Below are 25,661 nucleotides of genomic sequence, written 5' to 3' on the forward strand. Positions count from 1 at the left end.
TCTCTGTCTTGGATCATTCACTCTTGAGGAAGCTGGCTGCCATGTCAGGAGGGTACTCAAGCAGCCCTCCATGCTCTTCACGTGGTGTGGAGCTGAGCCCTCCAGCATCAGCCATGTGAGGAGCCACCTTGGAGGCAGCTTCTCCAGCCCCAGTCAAGCCTTCAGATGACAACAGCCCTGGCCAACATTTGGCATTCAACCTCATGAAAGACCATTAGCCAGAACCACCCAGATAAACTGCTCCCAGGCTCCTGAGTCTTAAGCTGCTAAGTTTTGAAGTAATTTGTTACAAAGCAGTACTTGACTAATACACCTTGCATGCAGTGTCAAGATTCTTTCAGGAACATCTACATTTCTTCTCCATCTTCTCTTGCTCAGAACGATGCCTTCAGCCATCACCTCTCTGAAAATACTCTCAAAATTGCCCCTGTGCCCGGGGCTAACTACAGAGTTACGGTCCCACATTTCCCAAAGCTCAATCTTTCCCACCGAAATATTCCCCGGACTCCTCAAGTATGATATCCCCAACTCTTCCTGCCTCCTCCCTTTGTCGTCTCCCTCTCAGCAGCTCTCCAGGCTTGAAACTTTAGAATCATCATTGACCACTGTCAGCTTTCCTTCACCATCCACTCCTGGTCTTTAGCCAAACCCTTTCTTCAGAGTTCCTCGTACCTCCATTCCTACCACCTCTGCCTTGGTGCAGGCCCACTTTACCTCCGCTGCAGGGCTTCCATCCTAGGGCTCCTGCCTCCCAGACTCTCCTGACTTCATCCCATCTTCATCCTGCTGCTTTAACATAAAGCCTCTGGAGCACTGATTTCCATCCCGCTTGTACCCCACTCAGAACTCTCAAGTGGCTCACAGCTATCTTCCACATAGTCTTAAGCTGTGCGACCTGGCCTGGCCTGCCTTTCTAATCTTACTTAGGTTTCTCTGATATGAAAACTGTGCTTCCATCAAACTGTACTAACCAGCTGAACCAGTCAGCTATTTTTGTATAACAAACCACCCTGAAAGCAGCAACTGTGTATTATTTATTACAAGTCTTTGGGTCAGAAGGGCTCCACAAGCTCACTCACACATCTGGCCAGCTGTGTTTTGAAGCCTGTGCTAATCACTCATCATAGTGCTGGGATGGTAAGAATAGAAGCTAGGACAGGTCTGGGATTTCAAGAGAGGTCCCCATGCACATGCAGGGAGAATGCCTGGAGAGAGCCCCTGACCTGGGTGGGTCACACAATTGGCCAGAAGGCAAGGTTGGGTCTTTCCCAGCCCAGCAGCACGTGGCTGTTTGCAAGGCTGGTCTGAAACACAGCGTGGCCCGCTGTGCAGTCCGGAACATGTCTTAGCTGGTGGTCATCCCCTACCAGCATCTGAGATCCACATGGAGAGCAATGCCCTCTGTCTGCTCTGGGCTGCTGAACCCCCGGAGGGTGGCGGGGAGGGCTGCTACACTGAAAGGGAGCCTGAGCCTGGCTTGATTTTCACCAGGAAGGCATATGTAATGGCCTGATTCACAATGATCGCTTCCCGGGTTCCATCATTAGCTCTCATTGTTCCAGCCGGTCCTGCACCAGCACGGGTAGAACAAGGAAGCATTTATGTCGCGGCTGTCATGCCTGGGATGGCCTCCTCATCACTGCGGCATCTCTGATTAATTCCAACTGAAAGCAGCTCACGCTCTGAGGACAAAGCCCATCAGAGACCAGTTAACAAAAGAAGACGAATGTCCCCATTGGGCCAATGACGGGGGTGTGGAACACATTTTTAGGGACCTAGCAATCTTTCCTTCAAAGAGCTACTGTTTCTTCATTTTTTTTAGAGAAAATATATTTCTCTTTCCACACTATTTGTGTCATAATGTATTTGTATCCGTTGATTGCCTCGTCATTATTAATATGTGTATTGTTACTAATAAGTATTAATGATCCTAATTCTGTTGGCTAAAACAGCACAGAATAATTACTATTATTTATAATAATATTTTCCTACTCTGGACCAGTTCAGAAATCTCTCTTGTATGAAAATGGCAATGCTATGCCTTTGTTCTCACAGGGAAGATGGAATTCCCACAACTTCAGCATTAACGTTCCAGAATCACAGAATGAAAGGAAGAATTTGTTCCCACGGCAAGTAGCCAAGGTCCTTGTTTTGGCTCAACAGTTGTGACATTTTCAGTAAATTTTCTTTGTCAATGGCTTGAGTATATTTTTTCCATATCTATTGGATAAACAAAGGGGAGGAGTGTTTTGGTAAATCTGTTGCAGACCCATAAGCCACTCCTGGAGCCTGGCCCCTCTATATTTAAGGTCCCGAGGCTCTGAAAAGCTAGCTTTTCTCAGAAAACAATCCCCACTAGAACCAAACAGTAGAATTTCCGCCTCGTCCATTCCCTTCTGCAGCTGCGTTTCAACCTCTGATGATGACCGCAGTGTTGCTCCCCTCCCCACACCCAAAAAGCAAAGTGTAAAATTCTCCCTGCTCATCTCAGAGGCTTGCTATTTTCAAAAAGATTCATACAGTTGATTATGAGCAGACTGTCACCTAAGGAAATGGCACAAGGCAAAGTGCCAGCGACCAAGTCCCCTGTGTTAATTCAGACCCCCCTCACTTAGATGTAAATTAAGGCTGAGAAGATTAACCTGATCCATGGTATAAACACTACAAATGGTGTAGGGGTTAGGTTGTCACTGGTAAGGTTAATTAATTTTTCAGGGCCACCAGAATATACTGTTAGGTGTCCTGGAAGAAGTAACATCATAAGAGTAATTTCCAGGAGTTTATTCACCTCAGGCTGGTGGAAAGTGTTGCTGCAGAAAAGACCATCCATTACTCCTCTAGGATAAGGCTTCTCGCTCTGTTCTGGAAACTCGCTCATTTTGACTCAGTGTTTCCCATGTCCCCTGCACAACCGCTATAAAATTTTTATTTGTTAGTGTGAAAATTATGTAATTGCTTCCCTGGGCTACCTCAAAATGTTTATGTGAGTTAGAAATCTTTCTCTTTTTACCCCCTGAAAATGCCATTTTAAGAACTCTTAGGGTAGCAACCTGAATACAATTGGGAACAAACACAATAAATTCAAGGATTGCTTTATTAATTAGTGCATGGTGTTTAAATATGCTAATATATGCACTGATTCATGTGTTAATGTATATGTTCAAACATTTAATAAACTATTTATTGAACCCCTACTACAGAACATTGGCAAAGTTAAAAAATTAACCAGGTATTAGTAAGATCTGATACCTCAGGTGGTTTTTATAAGTTAACTATATATGGATAATCATTCAAGGGTAACAAGAAGTACTATCTTCTCTTGGGGTCCAGACACAGCCTTGTGGGGATTAGGACTGTGGGAGATAACTTCTGACCAGATTTAATCAGATGGGCTTCGTGGAGGAGATGGCCATCTGGATACGTAGAGTAGTGATGGTCATGGAGGAATTGACCCTCTAAGCCAGTGATGGTGAACCTTTTGAGCTCGGCGTGTCAGCATTTTGAAAAACCCTAACTTAACTCTGGTGCCGTGTCACATATGGAAATTTTTTGATATTTGCAACCATAGTAAAACAAAGATTTATATTTTTGATATTTATTTGATATATTTAAATGCCATTTAACAAAGAAAAATCAACCAAAAACATGAGTTCGTGTGTCACCTCTGACACGCGTGTCATAGGTTCGCCATCACTGCTCTAAGCAGAGGTGCAGCGGGTGGGGCTGGGATGCTGTGAAGGTTCCGTGTGGCTGGAGCCTAGGGCTATAAGGAGAAGAGTTGGAACGTCAGGTAGAAAGGTCAATGGATGTTGGGTCACTGAAGGCTTGAATCTCAGGCTAAGGGCAGGCTGGAGGTTTGACAGCTGGGAAAGGCATGGTCAGGTTTGTGTTTTAAGCTCACAGTGTTTCTCAAACTGCAATGTGCACCCAGATTGCTTGGGATCTTGTTAAACTGCAGATTCTGAACCAGCAGGTCTGGGGTGGGGCCTGGGAGCCTGCATTTGAACAAGCTTCCTGCTGATGCACCACAGCTGGGCCAGGGACCCCACTTCGAGTAGCAAAGCTTTAGGGAAGGCCCCTCTCCCAACAGGTTGGATTAGAGCAGGAGACTAGAAGCAAAGGAACCCAGTAGGAACTAACCTAAGTATCCTGGCTGAACGGATTGGGCTTTTTTAAAATCAAGGTTTGTTTTGTCACTCATGTATACATTACTAGAGGCCTGGTGCATGAATTCGTGCATGGGTGGGGTCCCTTGGCCTGGCTGGTGATCGAGGCCCATCACGGGGGCCGGCTGGATCAGAGCCTATGGGGAGGCCCCACCGGCACAGGGAGGGACCATGGGAGGTTGGCTGGAGCGGGGGCGGGGGAGGAGGTTGGCTGTGGGAGGGCACTGACCATCAAGGGGCAGCTCCTACATCTAGCATCTGCCCCCTGGTGGTCAGTGCGTATCATAGTGACTGGTCATTCCAGTCGCTTAGGCTTTTATATATATAGATGAATTTCATTGTAAGTACAAGTAATGGTCTCATTTTCAGGTACAGTACTTACTGAGATCAATGAGTTCTCAGGAGAGTAGTAGTTGTCCATGACTAAGTACACACTTTAGAAAGTGCAATGTGGATTTGGTTGAACGTCTGTCCCTGGGACTTTTTCTCTGGATATCAAAAAGGCTAAACAGAAAGAAAACGGCTTCTTTTGAAGGTGAGAAGCAAATGTGTATCAGAAGGACTAGAGCGGTAAGGGGTGTGAAGACAGCGGTCACAGCCTCCCTGGCTGAGTCAAGACCCACAATTATCTTCCCCAGTGATGCCAGCCTGTCGACTGTCACAGCCACCACTCTGTCCACAGTCATCTCTTCCTTCACTGTGCCCCCCCCTCTTCACCTTAGTGGCTTCATTTCAGTCTTGTGGTCCATTTGATCTCACCAACATTTCATTACTTCTAAAGTTTCTTAGAGTTTTTTTCCCAAAGGTTCAGCCATTTTTAAGTTTCTTAAAACTGTAAACACTATTTTAAGTAACTAAATGCTCAAAAAACACATCCAGCTTTTAAATTAAATAAATAGAAGCTCAAGCCCTAACCAGTTTGGCTCAGTGAATAGAGCGTCAGCCTGTGGACTGAAGGGTCCCAGGTTCGATTCCAGTCAAGAGCATGTACCTTGGTTGCGGGCACATCCCCAGTAGGGGGTGTGCAGGAGGCAGCTGATCAATGTTTCTCTCTCATTGATGTTTCTAACTCTCTATCCCTCTCCCTTCCTCTCTGTAAAAAATCAATAAAATATATTAAAAATAAATTATATTAGTTTTATATGTATAGCATAGTGGCTAGATAAATCATGTAATTTACAAAGTAATCCCCTCAATATTTTAAGTACCTACCTGGCACCATACATAGTTACCAAGAATAATGGTGTATCACATTAATTGATTTGCAGATATTGAACCAACCTTGCATGTCAGGAATAAATCCCATTTGATTATGGTGTCTGATCTTTTTAATTTATTGCTGAATTCAGTTTGCTAATATTTTATTGAGGATTTTAGCATCTATGTCCATCAGGGATATTGGCCTATAATTTTCTTTCTTTGTAGTGTCTTCATCTGGTTTTGGAATCAAGATAATACTGGCCTCATAAAAATGAGCTTGGGAGTCTTCTCTCCTCTTGAATTTTTGGAATAATTTGAGAAGGATAGGTGTTAGTTCTTCTTTGAATGTTTGATAAAATTCATCTGTGAAAGCTTCTGTCCCGGACTTTTGTTTGTTGAGAGTTTTTTTTATTACTGCTTTGATTTTGTTGGTTGTAATTAGTCTGTTCAGATTTTGTTTCTTTTTTATTCAGTCTTGGATTATTGTATATTTCTAGGAATTTATCCATTTCTTTCAGATTGTCCAATTTGTTGGCATATAATTGTTAGTAGTATTTTCTTATAATCTTTTGTATTTCTGTAGTATCAGTTGTCACTTCTCTTCCATTTCTGATTTTAGTTATTTGGATCCTCTCACTTTTTTATTGATGAGTCTGGTTAAAGATTTATCGGTCTTGTTTATCTTTTCAAGGAATCATCTCTTGGTTTCATTGATCTTTGTTATTGTTTTTTTTTACTCTATTTCAACTGTTTCTATTCTTAAGAACTACCTTTATGTATTATATTAAAATATAAATGAATCACACATATAATAATATTGGTACATGTTGCAGAAATTCTAAGCTATATTGTAATTCAAATGTTTTAGAATGTTATTTTTTAGATTACATCTATTTAGATTTATGCACTTTTAAATATGTAACCTTTCTAAATTATATAAATAATCCTCAAAAATTCATATAATTCTTAAAAAGTCACCATATACCTATTATCTGCCAATACAGACACAAACTAGAACATACAGTATGATTTCAGTATTTGAAGTTCAAAGACCAGGCAAAACTCATCCTTGGCATCTGAAGTATGATAATGGTTGCCATTGGCAGGAGAAAAGTGACTAGGAAAGAAACATTGATGTGAGAGAGACACATCAATTGGTTGCCTCCCACACACATTCTGACCCAGGGGGCCAGGAATCAAACCTGCAACCCAGATACATGCCTTTGACTGGAATTGAACCTGCCGCCCTCAGTCCAAGGGCCGATGCTCTATCCACTGAGCCAAACCGACTAGAGCTTTTTTTTTTTTTTAACATTCTTGAATGCTTAGAATGTTCCAAGCACTGTGAACAAGTCAGGTGAAATCCCTGCATATATTCTAGAATAAGGTAAACGTGTAAAATTCTGAGCACTCAAATAGGTTTTCAATATCTTACTAATAAGCGTGAGCTGATATAATTCCCTTTAGAGGGGAGTGGGGGCGGGGGGGGGGGGGAGGGACCAGATGGTGCAGGCAGACTGAAATGGACAGAAGGACACGATAGGCGAGGGAACCGTGGGAAATGAGGCTGCAGGGCGGAGCAGGGGCAGACCAGGTAGGACCCTGGGAAGAACCTATGTGAAAGGAACCGGAATGTCTCCTAAAAGCCCCAAGACACCAGCGGACGGTTTTAACAGGAAAATGCATGTACTTACTTTAATGTATGTTATCATGGTACTAAAGTTCACTAAACTCTACAGTAAAGCAGCTCATTGTAATGCTCAAAGAGGTGGTAAAAATAATTGTCAACTAGTTTATTGATGACAATGTGATAATTCAATGAAAATAAATTCTTCCCCTTGATAAAAGGAAAAGAAAAAAAAAAAAGAAAATGCATGGTCAGACAGGTCTACTTCCTTCTGACCCTTCCACGGTTCACCCTCGGTTCTCCAGAGTTCCAGCCTGAAGCGCACCTGCATATATTTCAGGCCTGGGGGCAGTGGGATTCTGCTCTGGTTCCATTGAGGGGACCAGGAAGTGCTCCCAGGCCCCTTGTCCCTGGAGGCACCCGCCCAGCAGCGAGTCTCTTCCATACATTTCATCACTGCGTGTCCCCAGGGCTCGCTCCCAGGGTGCTTCCCAATCATGCAGCGCCACCTTTGCTTGTTAGGTGGGGAAGGGACCTCAGAGAGTCCTGCCCTCATTTTGTATCTGGGAGAAGAGACCAGACAGGTCCTCCGGTCACAAAGCCAGTGAGTAGGAAAATGGGAGCCTGACGCCTGCTCTCGGGGCCCACCTCTCTCCCGCCTCCACCCGGTTGCAGCTGGAGAATTTCTATTGTATAGAGAAGGGGTTTGGGGAACAGTTTAGCTGGGGACAGAGGGAGCTTGGAGCTGCTTTTGTATATAGTCGTCTTATTTGAAATTGAGGAAACTTCGTCTACATCAAAGACTGCAGGGCTGAAGGAGAATGGGGAAGGTGGGGGACGTGAAATCCCTCCCAAACTGCACTTCTGTGTCCCACCCCGAGGCAGACAGAATCCCTTTTCACTTCTAAAGAGCACAGAACCTTTGTCCTCAGTTAAATATTGAAGGGGCATGAGGAGCCAAGGCTAGAGAGTGAAGCGGGAGGTAGGGAGGGCCTGGACAGGATGGATTACGCAATGGCCCTGGTGCTCCCTTCCCTCCCTCAATGGCACCGGTCATCACCAAAGGGCCTGCTGCTTTCTCTTTGAGCTTGTGCTTCGGCGAGGGGGTAGGGGGGCCAGGAGCACGGTGTGTCTCAGAGGCCCCGTGCCAGTGCCAGTGGGCGGGGGTGGGGAGAGTTGGGGAGTGAGGGCTGCCTTCCAGCCAGAGGTTTGACACTGTCCTCGGTCTGTTCCAGGGGAGGTTCAGACGCAAGACGGAGATGAAAGCTGTGCCGCCGCCGAGGTGCTGACAGCGCCGGAGGATGCCGGGAGGCCGGCTGTCAACTCCCCGGCAGATGAGAGCCAGGGGCACCGACGCAAGCACTTTCATCCTTCATTACCCTCGTTACCTTCGGCGGAGGAAGAAGTAAACAGGCCTGGAAGGGAGACCATGAAACTGACAGAGGAGCAGGCAGCTGCAGAACCGGCGGGGGTCAGGGGGGAGAGTCCCGTGGAGGGACTGAGGGACGAGGCCGGGCCGCCCAGGTCTTGCCAGGACCCCTCGGCATCCAGCCGGGCAGCAGCCGAAGCGCCCACCCGGGAAGATGGCCAGGAGGGTGGAGGCCCAGGGAGCACCGTGAAAACATGAAGGGGAGCGGGACGCGGCATGAGGACACACGGGCGGCACCGAGGACAGGAAAGGGTGCGCCGTCCGCACAGCTCTGCGAAGCCGCTTTCCCCTCAACACCTCCAGACGCGGCTCCTGTCGCAGACTGAGACTGTCCTGATGACGCCCGCACAGTGTGATTCATTAAATGCGGGTCCCCACGCTTCTCCGTGTCATCTCTCTCTGCCGGGGATGCGCCGCTGTGAACGGGGCCGGGCCGGAGCCGTGGCCGCCATATGGCTGGTGCTCGGCACCCGCCTTTCTGTCAGCGTTTGTTTCATTAGAGAGATGTTTTTTATTAGCGTTTCATGATGTCCATCAAAATGATGGGAGGGCTTCAACCCGATGGGGTTTTTAATCAGATCTCCGTCGTTGTCACGGTGAGGCGGCTGGAGAGGAAGGTGTAATTGAGCGTAATGGGTCCGGAGGGCCCGCCGCTCCCCAGCATCCCCGCAGGCAGGGCCCTGCAGGACCTCCTGTCAGGGGTGTTCTTGGCATCCTGCCCGCCGCACGCTCTGTCCTGACACCCACCGGCAGGTGGAAGGGGCTTAAGCAGGCTCAGAAGGTGGGGCTTCGGGTCTGGAATCCACAGCCCCTGCGGAGACCTGTTTGCTGGCTGCTAGGTAATTCTGCAGGATTAATCGACTGGACTGATGGTGGGGTGAAACGGGAGGAGGGGCACTCCAGGGTTGTTTTTATTTTTTGTTTCTGAGATGAGATGCGGGCCGGAACCTGGAAATGCTGCCTCTCTCATCCAACCTGTCTTTGGCCGTGTGGGATTGGGGCAAGATATAGCTGCTTCGGGCCCATTCAGTTTCCTGCCCCACCCGGAACTGGAACCCATCACTCCTCCAACAGAATGTGAAGGCTGCCTCCTCTGTGCCCCCAGGGACAGGGATTTTACAAACAAGACAGGGAGCTCGTGACCCTAGAGGGGAAAGAGAGAGGAAAACAACCCCATTCCAGTCTGGCGAGGGGGCTGTGGAACCAAGTACAGGCTTCACGTGTGGGGACAGGGGTGTGGTCAACCCCACCAGGTTCCTTCCTTGAGGATAAAATGAGCTTTTGTCGGCAGCATCTGGCCCTGCAGAAAACTGAAGGCTCATCCAACGATAGGACTTACTTTGAGCTGAACTCAGTTTCTTTTCCCAGGAATACCTGATACCAGACCCCCAAAGCTCAAAACACTGAGAACCAGAGTCACTGCTTCAGACAAAGAGAGGCTCCCGGGGTGGGAAAGGTTGAAAATTCACCCTAAAAACCGGATGATCACAATCCTGGGGTGAAAGCTGCACGCATGTGCGTGGCCAGCCCACCCTGCCACTTCCCGGCCACATTTCATCTCCTGGCGCCGCTCTGTAGCAGCGTAGGAGCCCATGAGAATTCGTGCTGTCTCATTCCAAAGGGGCAAAGTGCAGACAAGAAGGCCCAGTCCTTTGTCATGTGCATGATGGGGGAGCCTCCGGCAGCTCTCTATCCACTCATGGGAGGTCTCCCCTGCTGGTGGGATGGGGGCATGCCCGAGTCAGTGCACTGTGGCTCCTGGTGAGCTGGACACACCATCTGCCCCTGTCTGCCAGGCTGGAGTGCCCCTTTCCCCACTCTGTGCTCCAGCCTCTCCTCCCTCCCCAGGCCCACCCCTCTGCTGCTTCTCAGGGGAGGCCATTTCCACAGCTGCAGAGCCCGCACAGCCCAGCAGCCACAGACATCATTTTCCTGCTGCACTCGGCCTTAATCGCCTGCAAATGTTCAGCCCTGCTGCATAGGACGCCAGAGTCACCAAAGGAAAACACAGGCAGATTTCATACCATCCCAGTCAAAGGGACAGTGTCTCCCTCAGAAGCTCTGGTTGTGACACACGGTCGGCCAGGTGCACATCTTTAGGGCCCGTTGATGACTTTCCAGAAAGCAAAGCTTATAGTGAACTCCCAACACAGTCCATCATGGGCAGGAAACCCCAGGGAGTCTGGGGTTCAGGGCAGGGAGGTCATAGAGAGTGATCACCTAAACCCCCTGCAGGCAATCAGCCTAGAAAGACATTGTGTTATGAGATGGCATTAGAGCCAATGAGTCGATCCTGTTGTCGTGGCCCATACACACCTGTGACATTGTCCCACCCCTGCTATCCCAACCCAACATGGTTCTGTGTTCCATAGCATTAAAGAGAGTTTCAGCCATTACTGATGGTTGCCTTTTGTCTTTTTAGGAGTCACTATGAAAGGGTGCAGCCTTCTCTCCCCTATTCCACCAGATAACCCTGCATCAGTCAGGGTCTCCTCATCTGTAATTCACACTTTTTGTTTAAGAAACTTAGCAACAGAAAAATGAATTATACTGCATAACAAGAACTTTAGAAACAGGGCCTTCCAGGTCTGGTTCAAGGATCTGGGTTCCCATCATCCTGCTCTGGCTGCCTCAGTGTCAGCTACTTCCTCACGCTCACAAGAAGGCTGCAACAGCTCCAGCCATCACCTCCTCTCCCAGCTGTGTTCAAAGGCAAAAGGAAGTTTCCCCTTGTGTGTGTGTGTGTGTGTGTGTGTGTGTGTGTGTGTGTGTGTGTAAGAGCAAAACGCTCAGTTCTTGTAGTATTTCATTGGTAATAATTGTCACACGCCTATGTCTAAACCAATCCCTGGCAAGGGAGATGAAAGTATGTCCTGGGTTTAGGTTCACAAATTGAGGAGGGGCCCTGTCCCTGAACATGTAGACCCTACAAGGGTAAACACCAAAACAAAATCAGGTCTTGAGAAGCATAGGCGAGTTGAGAATAGATTTGAGTAGGAGGCCATCAACAGCATTGTCACTGAACCCCAGGTCTGGTTTTTTTAAAATTTGTTTCCCCTTAAAAAGCCAGAATATTATGTTACTGATGAGGGTGGCCTTGGGGGGAGGGTGGTGGTGGTTGTGTGTGTTTTGTTAGTTAAGAAGAATGCCATCTCCCCTCCCCTCTCTCCTGGCTTCTCTATCATCCGTCCTATTTCGAAGCTGGAACGCTCCCACCTTTGTTTACCTCCTCAAGTGTGTCTGTCCTGCCATTATTTTTCCAGCCTGGTTGCCAGCAGAATGCAGAGCCGTCTGGGTAAATGAAACAGAGCTGACAGGTCTCTTAATGAAAGCGTGTTCGCACGGCCTGCATTTCTGGCGATCTCTCTGTACCCGGGAGCCTTTAGGTGAGGACTTTTACATATGAGTGTTTGTCGTTCTTTTAATTAAGGCCCACGGAAATGGATTGGTTTTTGCAAACCAGGCATTTCTCATCCCTAACGCCTCTCCCTTTCCAAGCCTCTCTGTCCCTCCCCCTCCCCCTTTCTTCTTGGCTGGCACAGCTATTCCCAAAGCCTCTCCACAGGGAGGCTCCTCATGGCCCTCAGCTCAACCCCTGCTGGAACTTCAGCCCAGTTGGCAACCTTAAATAAGCCAAATTCGTTTTCCTGTCATTGTTTTTCTGCGCCCTCTCTCCCAAACACACACCACCATCGCGTTGGGAAGTTCTAAAAAAGGGTTCTGGTATCTGTCATTCACGTGTTGGGGTGCATTTTCGGATGTTTTCTTCCTACTGGAGCATGGAGGATAGGTACCCCGATTCCCCATGGGAGTTTCAAAGACCGGCTACTTCCCTGTCTCTTTAAAATTACAGCATGACTTGGCTCCTCTCGGTTTTTTGTTCCTCCAAAAAAAAAAAATGGCCCTTCCTCCTGGCTTGACCATTTTCCGGCAGCCCTGGGGCTGGCGTGGTACCCTACTTCTCTTTGAAAGAGGTCTCTCTCTGAGCATCTTCTCCCTCTGCTTTTATTCGGGAAGCCTCCTTAATAATATGGAGGGTACCTTGGGATGTCAAAAAGGCAGAGGAGTCCCCTTAACTCACTCGGCTAATATATTCCCTTTTTTCCAGATGTCTTTCTGAACAAAGAAAAATGTGAAGATCAGAGAGATGCAATAGAGAGCTCAGTAGTGAATCTAAATAGAAACGAGAAGCAGGAAGAATAAGAAGGACCCGTCTCTGGATATTATGATTGCTCACAAAAACAAAGCAAACCACATTGATACAGCATGAAGGCAATTTAAAATGATAGATATTGATGCGCTGCCTTACATTCTATATCACCTCTTTACTAAATGAGAATGTTTTGGAATGCACAGTGAATGTTTGTATACCACTGACAAGTTTGACTTTCTGGAACCTAAGTGAGCCCAGGAATATGCATTTTTGGGGATCTTAGCCAAGGCCAGTGGTAGCCTATTAAATTTAAAACAATTGGCTTTTTAAAAAAAGGCAAAACAGCTGCTATTTTGTAGTTTAATTTCAAAAAAAGAAGTAACTTCTATTCATTTATAGGCTTTGCTGTATTGGATTCTATGATCATCATGTGTCATGACTGTATCATTTTTGTTACCTGAAATAAATATGTGGTAATTTTCCTTATATAGATGTTTAATTATCTTGATTATTTGGGTCATTTCTCTCTCTCCACCCTCGCTGCAGGCCAAACATAGGCTGAGCGTTTCTTCATATTGTAGCAACTTAATCAGTTACAATCTATCACCTAAAATTATTAGCTCATATGCTCATCATGAAAATTAAGGAGAATGTAAAGATTTTATGCATTCAGTCCAAAATGCCAGATCTAAAATCAGTTCATTTATTTCCTGCAATCTTTCAAGTTGATCCAAGTACTCACTGATTTGCTCTATTTTCTCACATTTTCAGTATTTCTGTGTGTATATATATATATGTACTGAAAAGCCCCGCTCAGAAAAATTCACTGCAATTCTGAGAAATAGCTTATCCTAAACATCTAAAGATAGCATTTCTAATTATTGTCTACATTGTGTTTAAACTGTGCAAACTTGAGCATTCTTCTCACTTTACCAGCTGTGTCTAGGTAGAGTCATGACATCAAATGCTTCTAATTTTACAAAAAGAAATCAAAACAAGTGTGTGTGTTGAAGTCACGGTGACAAATTCGAATCCTGTGAGTCAAACAGGCAAGCTGATTAGCAAGCTGGCTGGGAAGTCTACACAGCAAATGTAAAGAGATTAACAAAATAGACCCGTAAAGGGAGAGGCTAAAAATAGCCTCCAGGGGCCAAGTGGGGGCCAAAGAACAGGTTTGGTGGCAGGTTCTGGGCCCAAAGCGAATGCCTGCCTTCCTGGCCCACCATCTGTCCCTCATCTCCGATCCCCTCCCCACAAGAGCTGGGATCCCAGAGTTTCTCTTCTAACAAACCTAAGAGGTGGCACCTTTTCCTTTACTTGAATCTTTCCCGTGGTGTGGCACTCAGTACCTCACAAGGTAGTCCAATCCATGAGGAGTAGCTATTTTTCTGACCGTAGCCAGGGTTATTAATTAGACACTTAGTAGATCCTGAGGTCTTCATGGGATGCTCTATAGCAGCGGTTCTCAACCTATGGGTCGCCAATCTGTGGGTCTCGACCCCTTTGGGGGTCGAACGACCCTTTCACAGGGGTCGCCTAAGACCATCGGAAAACACATATATACTTACATATTGTTTTTGTGATTAATCACTATGCTTTAATTATGTTCAATTTGTAACAATGAAAATACATCCTGCATATCAGATATTTACATTATGATTCATAACAGTAGCAAAATTACAGTTATGAAGTAGCAACGAAAATAATTTTATGGTCGGGGGTCACCTCAACATGAGGAACTGTATTAAAGGGTCGCGGCATTAGGAAGGTTGAGAACCACTGCTCTACAGCTTTCCTGAATAATACTTGATTTAATCCTCACAACAATCCAACAGGATAGTTTTATTTTACAGATGAGGAAAGCCCGGCCCAGAGAGGTGCAGTGACTTGCTCAGGTCACACAGCGTGTGAGTATGGCAGAGCCGGGGTTCCAAACAGGCTTTTCTAGCTGAACCCGAGCCATCAACCATCACACGCCATGCATTCCTTAGCCCTGGCAGGGGACTGTAATTTGCCCTTGTATCAGTTCCTCTCTGTTTCTTGGCTCTGGAGCTCCATGGAATAGTGTATCAATTCCATTCCCATTAATGGACAGAACAGAAAGGAGTAGGCCTGCTGGGGTCTCTCCTCTGTCTGAGGGGCTGAGGGTAGTGAAGAGAGAAACTAAGAACAGAAGGTGCTATGGTCTGAATGTGTCCCCCCAAAATAAATACGTTGAAATGCTAACCCTCAAAGATGATGGCAGGAGGTGGAGCCTTTGGGAGATCCCAAAATTATGAGAGAAATTAGTGCCTAAAGGGTTCCAGAGAGATCCCTTGCACCTTCCATCATGTGAGGATGCAGCAAAAAAGCACTTGCTGTGAACCCCAAAAAAGTCTCTACCCTGGTCATGCTGGTGCCATGATCTTGGACCTCCAGCCTCCAGGAGTGTGAAAAATAAATTCCTGTTGTTTCTAAGTTACACGGTGGGGTGTGTGTGTGTGTGTGTGTGTGTGATAGCAGCCCAAACAGAGGAAGACAGAAGGTAAGTGGTGAAAAGCACCAGTCTCCTTCTGAAAAATAAACCCAAACCTCCTGGGTGATCCTGAATTAACCTATAATCTGGCAGCAGAGTCAAAGATGACGTGTCTGGCATTTTATCCCTCTGTAATTGCTGCCTGGTCAACTTTTAATTGTGGGGATAGGTGAGCCCATCTCTTTGAGATCAGGATATTTAAAGACACAGTTTGCTCATCTCCTGTCAGTGCTGACCTGTAGAGTTCATGTTAAGGTTTCAAACCAGTGAGAACCAGTTGGGGGAGCAGAGTCACCAGACAAGAATAGCCTTTCTCCCCAATCGTCCCTTGGGTTCAAAGGAAGAACTTTCAATGCCAAGTTAGTCCTGGTAAGAGGTAAAAATAACCACTGGGGTTGGGTTTCTGGCTAAGGTTCAGTTTGACTCACTGTTTTAAGAGTCGGGGAGACATAGAAGCTGCCTCCAACTAACCAGGTGCAAACGCCACGGCTGGGACGTGGGTCTACACCAGGAGGTTGGAAAGTTATTATGAGAACTTTTGTTCAGTAAATGAAGGTGGATACGCAAGACTGATCTAGTCTGCGTGTAGATTGTGATTTTCAAAAAGAGGCTGAAACTCCAAGTTTCGAATTAAAACCAGCCGCCTTCGGGCTCCGTTGCTTCCAAGTGCTCTTGTGTGGAGAAGAGCATCATCCTATCATCCTGGTTGTGCAGAGGCCGACAATGCCGTCTGCCAGCACAACCTCCTGTCACTTGCCCAGTGACGCCGCTTCACTGGCCGGACCTCAGCCACCTGGGAAATGGACCTCATGCCGCACGGATTTCAACTCCAGTGTCGGAATCACCGGCAGCCTATTGCAAACAGATTTCCTTCTCTCCGGTTGGGTTCCACCGCTCCGGGATGAAGCCCAGGAAATGGCATTTTCCTCTCTCAGTTCCCACAACAAGCCTTGCCTGGCAAAATTGGGATTGGGACGAGGGGAACAAGGAGGAGTCCTACAGGGGTTTTGGAAATATCTTTGCTACTTTCAAATAGTAACTGAGCCCGGGAGAGAAGCCTCAAACAAACAAAGTAACCGAGGCCCTGATGCAGTACTGAGCTGCTGCGTTTTTAATGTGCAACGTGAAGATTGCCAGACCCCCCAAAGGGTATCTCTCTGCAGGGTGGCGAGAAATAGCCGAAAGCTCCTTCCGGCAGGCAGCACGGCTGGCAGGGCCACGCATTGGTGGTGGGTGGGGAGGTGGGGACTCTAGGCAACCCCAGGACAGGCCTCAGAGAGCCTGGCAGAATCTAGGAGGTGGAGGAGTGGGGGGAGGGGGGGCGTGCCCTGAGGGCATAGAGGTATCTCAGGGCTCGTGGGGTGAGGGCAGGGGTGACAGGGTAGAAAAGGACCTCAGGAGTCTAGGAGGCCCTCAGGGTGGATGGAGTATATGGTAGATGGAGGGGCGTACCTCTGGGGGTTCTTAGAGCTCAGGGTGAGGGTGCTCCGAAAGGGGGGGGGGTGACTCAGCATGCCTGGCTGGAATCTCAGGGTAGAGAGTATCTCTGGAAAAAGAGGGAGAAAATCACGGTGGGGCAGGGTCTTGGGGCACATGGAGGGGATCTCGGGGAGCTGGGAGGGGTGTCAGGGCACCGGCACGGAGGGGCAGGCGGATAGGCGCGCTCAGGCCGCCTTGCTCTCCTGCCGCCGCTTCTTGCGCTCCCTGCGCTGCTGGTGCTCCTGCGCCAGGCGCTCCCAGTGCTCGGGCCCGCACAGCCCCACCACGCAGCAGGCCAGCCGGCGCCCCGCGTTGCCGTTCTGCACGCTGGCCGCGTTGCCGCCGAGCCCCAGGTCGTCCTCGCCCGCGTGCACCACCACGGCGCGGCCCACGATGGAGTGCGGGCCGCTGAGCGAGGCGGCCAGGCCGGGCCGGTACCTCCAGAGGCTGCCGCCGCGCACGGCGAAGTTGCCGAAGTCGCCCGGGTGCTGCGGATGCGGCACGCCCAGCGGGTTGTAGTGCGGCCCGGTGGCATCGCAGCCCGGCATCAGGTCCCCGAACTGGTGCACGTGGATGGCGCGGCAGGAGATGTTGGGTTCCGAGGGGAAGCCCTTCAGATCGAAGTAGGCATCGAGCCGGCCCCCGGGTGCCAGCTGCCGGAACAGCACCAGGCCGGTCACCTGGGGCTCCGTGGTGTCCAGACTGGCTGACGGCTGCACATGGCAGGCCGCATAGAGCACGGTGGCCTCCCGCCGCCGCCGGGCAATCTCCTCCCTGGTCTCCGTCACTATGGCGCGCAGGTCTCGGTTGGGCTCCTCTGGGCCCCCGAGGCTGGCATCGAAGCCCACCGAGGCGCCCGAGGCGCAGGCCACCAGGAACCAGCAGGCACACAGCAGCGCCAGCATGGCTGGACTCCGGCACCTGCGGGCACCCCGGGGGTGGGGGTGAAGTGAGGCTTAGTCAGTAGAGTCAGGGAATCTCAGGGACCACAAGTCCTTGGGTCCAACCCGTCCCCACCAAGACACGTCCTTGTCCAGTCATTCTTTCAGCCCTTATTTCTCCAGGTCCAGAAACTGTGTTCCAGAAACTGTGCATATAAACAGGAATGGCACAAAAATCTCAAGAAACTAACTCGTAGGGATCTTTCTGAGCCACGAATCTGATCATGGTTTTCCCAAGCCCTAGCTTCCTGGGTGGGGAGTCTCAGGGCAGGCAGGAGAGGACCTCGGGGCCATGAGGGGGAAGCTCGTGGCCCTTCCAGACGCCTCCCCGTCTGCCTCTCCCCGCCCTGCCACTCTAAGCATCCCCCTTGCAGGCCTTCCTAAGACTTGCTGCCCTGCCTTCTGGGCCTTTGTCGTGTGGTTCCCTCTCTCTGAAGTGCCCTGTCCCCCTTCTCAACCAGGTTGGTAGATGTGAAGACAGAAACTCTGTTTTACTCATCAGTGCCCCGAGCGCCTGGGCCTGTACTGGCAGTGGGAAACCTTTAATCGGTGATTGTTGGATGAGGAGTTCACTGAGGGACAGACATGTCACCCAATCATTCCAGCTTCATCCTGTGATTAAAGATGGAGCCGGGTGCTAGGGATGGATGGAAGAAGCAGTGACCATGTCCCTGAGGAACTCCGGGAAGGCTTCCCGGAGGAGGTGGTTTTGAGCTGGGTTCTACAAGACAAGTAGGAGTTTTTCAGCCAAGCCAGGTTGAAAGCTCATTTCAGGCAGAAGGCACAGCATGGCATGTTCATGCTGTGAAAGGACACTGTTTGGGCGGGGAGGGGGCAGGAGGGGGAATCAGTGTGGCTGGAACATGACCGGTGCCACCAGGGAGAAGTCGAAGCTCAAGAGTGAACTTTGAGCCAGGGATTGAGGGGATGGATTTGCTGTGCTGATGGTGGATATTAGCTGGGAGGCTTGTGTGGATGGAAGTTTTTTAGCAGAAAAGTGGGTGATGAGAGAGCCTTTAGCTCATTAAGTCTGGCAGGAGGAAGGATGTGGGGTGGTCTTCAGGGGAGAAGAAATGGGAATAGCCTAAGGAGAGATGGAGACACAGAGAAGGAGAAACCAATAGTCAGAGGGCGATGCGTTAGGAAGCTGTTGCAGCAGCAATGAAGGCTTTTTCCAAGGTGGAGGCAGCAGAGGTAGAGGGGGCATGGGTTGGGGAGACACCATGGGGAACCCTGTGGGGAAGGAGGGGGAGAAGGTGAGGATGACTGAGTTCCCAGGGGAGACTGGGTGCCTGGAGAGTGGTCAAAGGCCATGAGGAGGAGCGAGGGGAAGATGCTGGTGAGTGCCCAGGTGGGATGTTCAACAGAGGCCTGGAAATGCAACTGTGGCTCGCAGAAGCAGCAGTGCCGCGGGGAAGGGTTCTCAGGATTGGCTGCACTTGAGATTCTGGCTCTTAAACACCAGAGGCCTGGCCGGGATCCTAAGAAAATCTGATCCCATGGGCCGGGATTGTCTTTTTAAAAATAAAAAAAAAACTCCATCAAAGATTCTGGGACCCAGCCAGGGACTTTTAGAGTCAGACACAGATTCAAATCCCAATCCAAACCACCGTGACATCATCAGGAAGGTCTGACTCTCTCTTAGCTACTTGAAAATAAGCCCAGTAATGCCAGCGAGGGTCCTGGTAAGTATTAAACAAGATGTCACTGCTGCCTCCCAAAAACTGGTTTGAGGGTCAGCTGCACTTCCAAAGGCCTTCTCCAACCCCAAAGCAAGCGTCGTTGTAAAAGCCAACGCCAGGGTTGAGTATTGATTCTTCCCACAATCATTACAGAAAGGTGGTCTGATAGGGTGATGAAGAGAATGGATTCTGAGCCCTGGCCAGGTGGTTCTGTTGGTTGCAGCATCGACCCAGGCACCAAGGGTTTTGATTCCCAGTCAAGGCACATGCCTAGCTTTTGGATTTGATCCCCGGTCAGGGCGAGTACAGGAAGGAACCAATCGATGTTTCTCTCTCACATTGCTGTTTCTCCCCCCTCCCCCGCCCCCTTCCTCTCTCTCTCTCAAATCAATTTTAAAAAACAACCCAAAAAGTGTCGTTGGGTGAGGAGTGAAAAAAAATAGTAATAGATTCTGAAGCTCCCTGCCTAGGCCTGAAACTGACTGCCATGCGCTCGCTAAGGGTTCGCTGTTACTGTTATTTTTGTTGCAGAGCAGCGGAGTGGCTGGACTGCAAGCTCTAACCGGGCCCCACCTCCTCTCTGAGCCTCAGTTTTCTTAATCCGCAATTAGGGATAATTACACTTCCCTCTGGGCTTTGCTGTGACGCTCAGAAGAGACCATTAGAATTGATAACATACATTGAACACACGTGCCAGGCACTGTTAAAAGCAGTTGGCACGTGTCAATTCATGTGAGCCTCAAGAACTCTGTGGGGTGGGTGGTATTGCGGCCCCCATTTTGAAGCATGGGGAAGCTGAGGCACAGAGAGGCGAGTGTGTTGTCCAAGGTTACACATTCAGTAACGGTGGAGGACAAGACTGGAAAGCGTGTGGTCTGCTCTGAGCCCCTGGCTTAGACCCCCCCACTGCACAGCTCTCATTGAAGGCACTGAGCTCAGAGTGGGGACCTAGAAAGTTCTCCGTGAATGGAGAACTTTCTAGGTCCCCAGCTCTTTTCTCAGGGGTCAGAGACAAACCGCGGATAGAGATTTCAGGCCCAACAGATGAGAGCTGACACCGAAGCCGGGGGCAGAGGATCCCAGGAAAGGCTCCAAGAAGGACTGGCAGGGGAGGAGGAAAGCCCAGAAAGTGACATCAAGAGAACCACCTCTGACGTGGCCTGGCGTGACATAGCCCGGGAAGTGACTGCGGCCATGGGACCCTCCCTGTCAGGCCTCAGCCTCAACTCTCCATCACCTGGGACCGACCCCTCCCTCTGAGGCAGTCCTACCCCCTAGGAGGGCTCTGCCAACCGGCAAGTTCTTCCTTAAAAGCATAGAGCAAAAACAGACTGTTCTCTCCCGAGAACACTTGGCTAATAATTAACAGGTTATGGAGATGTTTTCCTCTTAACAAAAAGAAAATGTGTCCTGAACGCCAGACAAGCCCTGACTGCTGGTTTCGTAGGCCTTCCTCTTCTGTCCCTGAGGCCAGCTCCCACGAGGCTCAGCCTTCCGACACAGTCTCCCCCTTCATTTGAACTGTGGGTGGCCAACTGGTTTTTCAGGACCTGGTCTGGGGGGACAAGATAATGCCGTGCCTCACTCCTAGAAGAAGCCTGGCTGGGAGCCTGAGCCGCCTCCCCCAAGCAGGTGGCTTTTTCTCAGTCGCTCCCGCCACCCGAGCCATGCAACACCCAGAGAGGGCAGCCTTGCTCCCTCCAGACTGATCTTTTCTAGCACTGACGTCCTCTCGTCCTCTCGGTCCGGCCCTGGCAGGTCCAAAGGAGAACAGCTCTTTCTCCCGCTTGCCTTCCTCACCCCTCGCCCCAGCTCCCCGCTCATCCCCTCGGAGCAGCCAGCCTGTCACTGTTTCTGTCTCAAGAAGATGATCAAATACTTTCCCAAGAGGAGGCCTGATGCCCCGCCCCGGTTTAAACTCCTAATAAGCGCACTCTGAGAAGAATGAAATGAACCTCAACTTGGCACCCACCTTTCCAGCCCTTCCAAGAGCGTTTCCCTGCCAGAGGAGTGTAGAGCAGCACCCCGCAGACGGTCTGGTCCCTGGAATGCGGGCTGACTCCCGAGGCTGGGCTGGTTGTGGGTGTGCCGGAAAGCCAGCCCGTGGGAGTGGTCACCCTGAGGAAAGAAGGTCATTGGGTGGTTGGGGAGGGAAAGCAGGCCAAGCTGGCCCTAGTGGAATTGCCTCACCTCCTTCTCCTCTGTTCCTTCCTCCCCTAGCTCCTCCCCAGCCCTGCGTTTCCCCGGCCAAATATTCCTTGTCAATGACCTCGGCGGTTTGTACAGACGTAGCCAGTGACCTTCAGCACGCAGCAGCAGGGGAATGAAAATGAGACCGAGAATGAGACCGAGGAAAGGTGTACAATGGTTTCTTTAATGAGAGGCCCTTTTGCTCTCTCCCCATTACCTTAGCTATTGACTTATTTTTGCTGGACGCTCCATGATGGAAATGGGCACCTGACAGATATGCATGATGTTTCTCAGAGCCGCGCCGCCCCACCTGAGAGCTGAGAGGCAGGTGTGGCCGCACAGGTGGCAGAGTCCCAGCTGTATCCCGTCCTAGCGATGGGCTCCTGGACCAGTGAGCTCCCTGTGCCTCCCTTTCTTCATCCGCATCTGTGAAATGGGGACATCATGCTAACCGGTACCATCGCCATCAGCGTTGCTGTCGCTTTATTAGAGACGTTGTGGAGTATGGCGTCTGTGTGAACCTTGAGCCCATCTCCTCCCCAGCGGCCTTTCTTCCTTTGCTGCTGTGATCTTTCCTCAATCACAGGGCTCTTCCAGAAATAGCAGCTTTTCTTCCCCAGAAAAGCTCACATGGGAAAAGGCAGCTGGCCTGACAGCCTGTGTGTCCTCCAGCCTTCCTTCCATAAGCACTTAGTGGGTGCTCACTGCACCCCAGGTACTGCGCAGTGCACCGGGTGTCCAAAGCAGCAGGCGTCCCTGCCCTCGGGGGATGCACACTCTGGTGGTGGGGGGGAGGGGGCGGAAACAGCAGTGTCAACAGGTCCGTCCAATACAGAGTGGGGAGTGCAGCTGGGGAGGGATGGACAGGGACCCTAGAGACCCAGACACTAGTCCTGGCCCCAGGAAAGCTGGTTCCACATCCAGACTCTGGCCCCACCCAGGCTGAGTGAATCAGTTGCCAGCAGGCGCTTCCTGGAATCATCTTTTAAAAAGCTGGTCATTCTAGTGAGCGGCCAAGTCTGAGAACCACTACTTGGCAGGAAGAACTTGAACTAAAGATCTTTGGCCGGGACAGCCAGTCCAGATGATAACGTGGAAACTTCTGGGAACTCAGGGCTCTAGCCCGCTGCCCCGCCATCCACCTCGGCTCAGCCCCTGCCGCTCTGCATTCTGCGGCTGGGCGTAGTGTCCTTGGCTATGGACTTTCCCCGCCCCACTACACAATGTTCTGGTTTCTCATTGGGAACCTTTCATCCATATTTTTACTCTGTATTTTCATTCAGTTCTTGAAATAATAATAATTATGTAAATTCACGATTACTGCATCGAGTGGTGCTTTCTTCATTTAATCTGATTTTCTTTCTTATAAGGTCCAAGAAAGATCTCCATATGGACCTCTCGAACTGGTGTTAAAGTCCAGACTCTTTCATCTTTAGGGCCTTCTAGGGGAAATTCACCCCGACTCTGGCAACATCCAATTCCCCTTCCTTTGGCAATAGCACCCAATTTCCTTCTTGGAAACCATTGCACTTTCAGGCAACCCAGGGGGTACTGACTCCACCCCTTGCTCCCGAGGTGGGTTCATGTCAGGGTTGCATTGGTTCCTAGATAATCCATTCAGAGCTAAGGAGATGCATTGGCACTTTTGCTGGGACTGTTGGGAGACAGGAATCCTCTCTTTCTCCCTGAACTTGAAACTGGAGAAGAAAGAAGGACGATATTGCAGCCACCTTGCCCCATAAGGGCGAACCTGTCTGAGGAGAGGGCCAGTGTGGAGGGGAGCAGAATAAAAGTAAGGTGAAGTCTAGACCCAACAGCAGTGTTTGAGCCCCTGGATCTCGCCATGCCTGAAGCTCTAACTCTTCATTATGAGGATCAATACATTTTTATTTTGTTTAAGTTGTTTAGATTGGGTTTTCTGTACTTGAACTGAATACTTTATAAAACATGTCCCCATATGATATGCTATTCAATGCCTTCAATGATTGTGTGGAATGACTATTCATTTGCTCACTATGTAGACAAGGAAATAAAGTTCACAGAGAGTAAGTAATGGGCCCAAAGTTGCAGAACTAGGAAATAGCAAAGTCGAGATTTCAACTCAAGACTCTCTGATTCATAATCATTACACTTCACTACCTGCCAGGGTAAAGGGGAAAGAAAAGTTAGAAACAAAACGTGTTTGGTTTGCTGAGTCTGCATGGCGTAGTTATCTCTGTAACATCAGTGCCTGCCCTGCACTCGAGACATAGAAATGTTGATATCTAAACCATCTCATGCCCCACCCTGTACAACATAAAACTAAGAGAGCCTTGGCAAGCAGCCGTATTAGGAGATGCAGATGTACTCATATCTGCAGGGTGGGGCAAAAGTAGGTTTACAGCTGTGAGAATGCAAAACAGTTTATTCTTGTACTATTACTTATTCATTATTGTGTTATTTTCTATATGAACCACTGTAAACCCACTTTTGCCCCACCCTGTACATAGAAGAAATCTCTGCTAGAGGAATTTGTTCTTCTTTTATACAGAAACTAGAGGCCCAGTGCATAAAATTTGTTTTGTGCGGGAGAGGGGGGGTGGGGAGGAGGGATGTCCCTTAGCCCGGCCTGCACCCTCTCCACTCTGGGACCCTTTGGGGGATGTCCGACTGCCGGTTTAGGCCCGAACCGGCAGTTGGACATTTCTCTCACAATCTGGGACTGCTGGCTCCTAACCACTCGCCTGCCTGCCTGCCTGATTGCCCCTAACCACTTCTGCCTGCCAATTTGATTGCCCCTAACCACTCCCCTGCCGGCCTGATTGACGCCTAACTGCTCCCCTGTCAGCCTTGTTGCCCCTAACTGCCCTCCCCTGCAGGTCTGGTTGCCTCCAACTGCCCTCTCCTGCTGGCCCGATTGCCCCCAACCACTCTCCTCTGCCGGCCTGATTGCCTACAACTGCCCTCCCCTGCTGGCCATCTTGTGGTGGTCATCTTGTGGTGACATCGCGCGAGGGCATCACGTGAGGGCATGACACCACCTAGGCTTTTATTATACAGGATACCAGTTGTAAGTAGCTTCTCTCTCACAGTGTCCAGAAAACCAATAGAGTGAAAGTCCATCAGGAAATAAGTGGTTACCATGAGGAGAAAAAATTTAAAAACAACAATTAGGGTTCCAGGCTGCCTCCCTAAAAGGCTGTTCTGCGTCATGACAGGCCACCCAACCAGAGCCCTTCAGACATGCCCCAGGAAAACTTCAAGGGTGTCTTAACTGCCTAAGGTTCTTCCAGAAACCGCTGGGGGAGGGAGTGGAACCAGGTAACTGCATAACTCAATCTTGGATCCTCTCATTTTGTCCAAAACATATTTGGTTAATCTGGTGGGGGGAGGAGGGGAAGAGAGAGCCTTGTTGGCAAGGTGGGCAGGAAGGAAAGGGGCATCATTCTTATTAATAATAATAAAGTAATAACATCGAACATTTATTAAGTGCTGCTTGTGTGCCAGGCACTTATTAAGCAATTTACAGGCACCTTTTCATCCGTGTTAATGGCACTGCTCCTCAATGAAAAAGACAGATTGCATTCTGTGTCCACGTCACATTCTGGCAAGTGTCCTTCGCACATCACCCTTCCATTCAAGTGTCTGGACAATGCGTTTGAATCAAAAAGTAATGAACACCAGTCAGAACCAGGAATTTCTTAACTAGGTCCACTTGGCTGACCATGTGAGAACAATGACCAAAGGTTGGACACAAAAGCAATGCCTTTTCTGACCAGAAGGTGAGTGTGTGCAAAGCATTCTCAGGAAAATACAGAGTGAAATCCCTCTTGGCTAAGTTTCCATGGACCCTGACCCTGCCTCCAGGCTTGCTTTCTGGCTGGAGCTGAGAGAGGAAGCTCAAGTCATTCGAAAGCAAGATGCAGTATGAGTAACTTGAAAGCATATCCAAGGTGGTACTGATTTCCTCAAAATAACTGCACAGTACTTTCTGCTTGGAAGAAGAGAAGCCTTTTCCAGCCTACTCATGTTTATTTAAAAATACGGCCAGTGTGGCTCAGTGGTTGAGCATCAACCTAGGAACCAGGAGGTCATTTCGATTCCCGGTCAGGACACATATCCGGGTTGTGGGCTCAATCCCCAATGTGGGGCATGCAGGAGACAGCCGATCAATGATTCTTTTTCATCGTTGATGTTTCTATCTCTCTCTCCCTCTCCCTTCCTCTCTGAAATCAATAAAAATATATTTTAAAATGTATATATATTTGTTGAGCCCACAGCCTACATCTACCCATCTTCT

At 49.3% G+C, this 25,661-nt stretch overlaps 2 protein-coding genes across 9 annotated transcripts in view; one reads left to right on the forward strand and one right to left on the reverse strand.

The window, feature by feature from the left end:
• The window catches only part of CCDC149 (coiled-coil domain containing 149), a 101,446-nt gene extending 88,790 nt beyond the window's left edge, over nucleotides 1-12,656 (forward strand). For 5 of the 8 annotated variants that reach the window (XM_023757730.1, XM_023757734.1, XM_023757732.1 and 2 more), the window contains one exon: nucleotides 8,229-8,803. In XM_023757730.1, the coding sequence (XP_023613498.1) occupies nucleotides 8,229-8,620 (392 nt within the window). In that variant the 3' untranslated portion in view covers nucleotides 8,621-8,803. Of the gene's footprint in view, nucleotides 1-1,547; nucleotides 1,850-8,228; nucleotides 8,804-12,530 lie in introns of those variants that run through there. The other 3 variants (XM_023757738.1, XM_023757736.1, XM_023757739.1) reach the window with 3 other exon arrangements.
• Nucleotides 12,657-16,178: 3,522 nt separating this feature from the next.
• SOD3 (superoxide dismutase 3) lies at nucleotides 16,179-21,824 on the reverse strand. Its single transcript, XM_023757740.1, has 3 exons — nucleotides 21,693-21,824; nucleotides 21,165-21,310; nucleotides 16,179-17,490 (listed from the first exon to the last, which is right to left on the reverse strand). Exon 3 carries the CDS (start codon nucleotides 17,472-17,474, stop codon nucleotides 16,755-16,757), a length of 720 nt encoding a protein of 239 aa, XP_023613508.1. The 5' UTR covers nucleotides 17,475-17,490; nucleotides 21,165-21,310; nucleotides 21,693-21,824; the 3' UTR covers nucleotides 16,179-16,754.
• Nucleotides 21,825-25,661: the final 3,837 nt, after the last annotated feature.

The sequence above is a fragment of the Myotis lucifugus genome, unplaced genomic scaffold, assembly GCF_000147115.1.
Source record: "Myotis lucifugus unplaced genomic scaffold, Myoluc2.0 scaffold_112, whole genome shotgun sequence".
NCBI lineage: Eukaryota > Metazoa > Chordata > Mammalia > Chiroptera > Vespertilionidae > Myotis > Myotis lucifugus.

Excerpts from the sequence above, each read along its gene's own strand:
- SOD3 (XM_023757740.1), bottom strand. The coding sequence starts at position 17,474 with ATGCTGGCGCTGCTGTGTGCCTGCTGGTTCCTGGTGGCCTGCGCCTCG.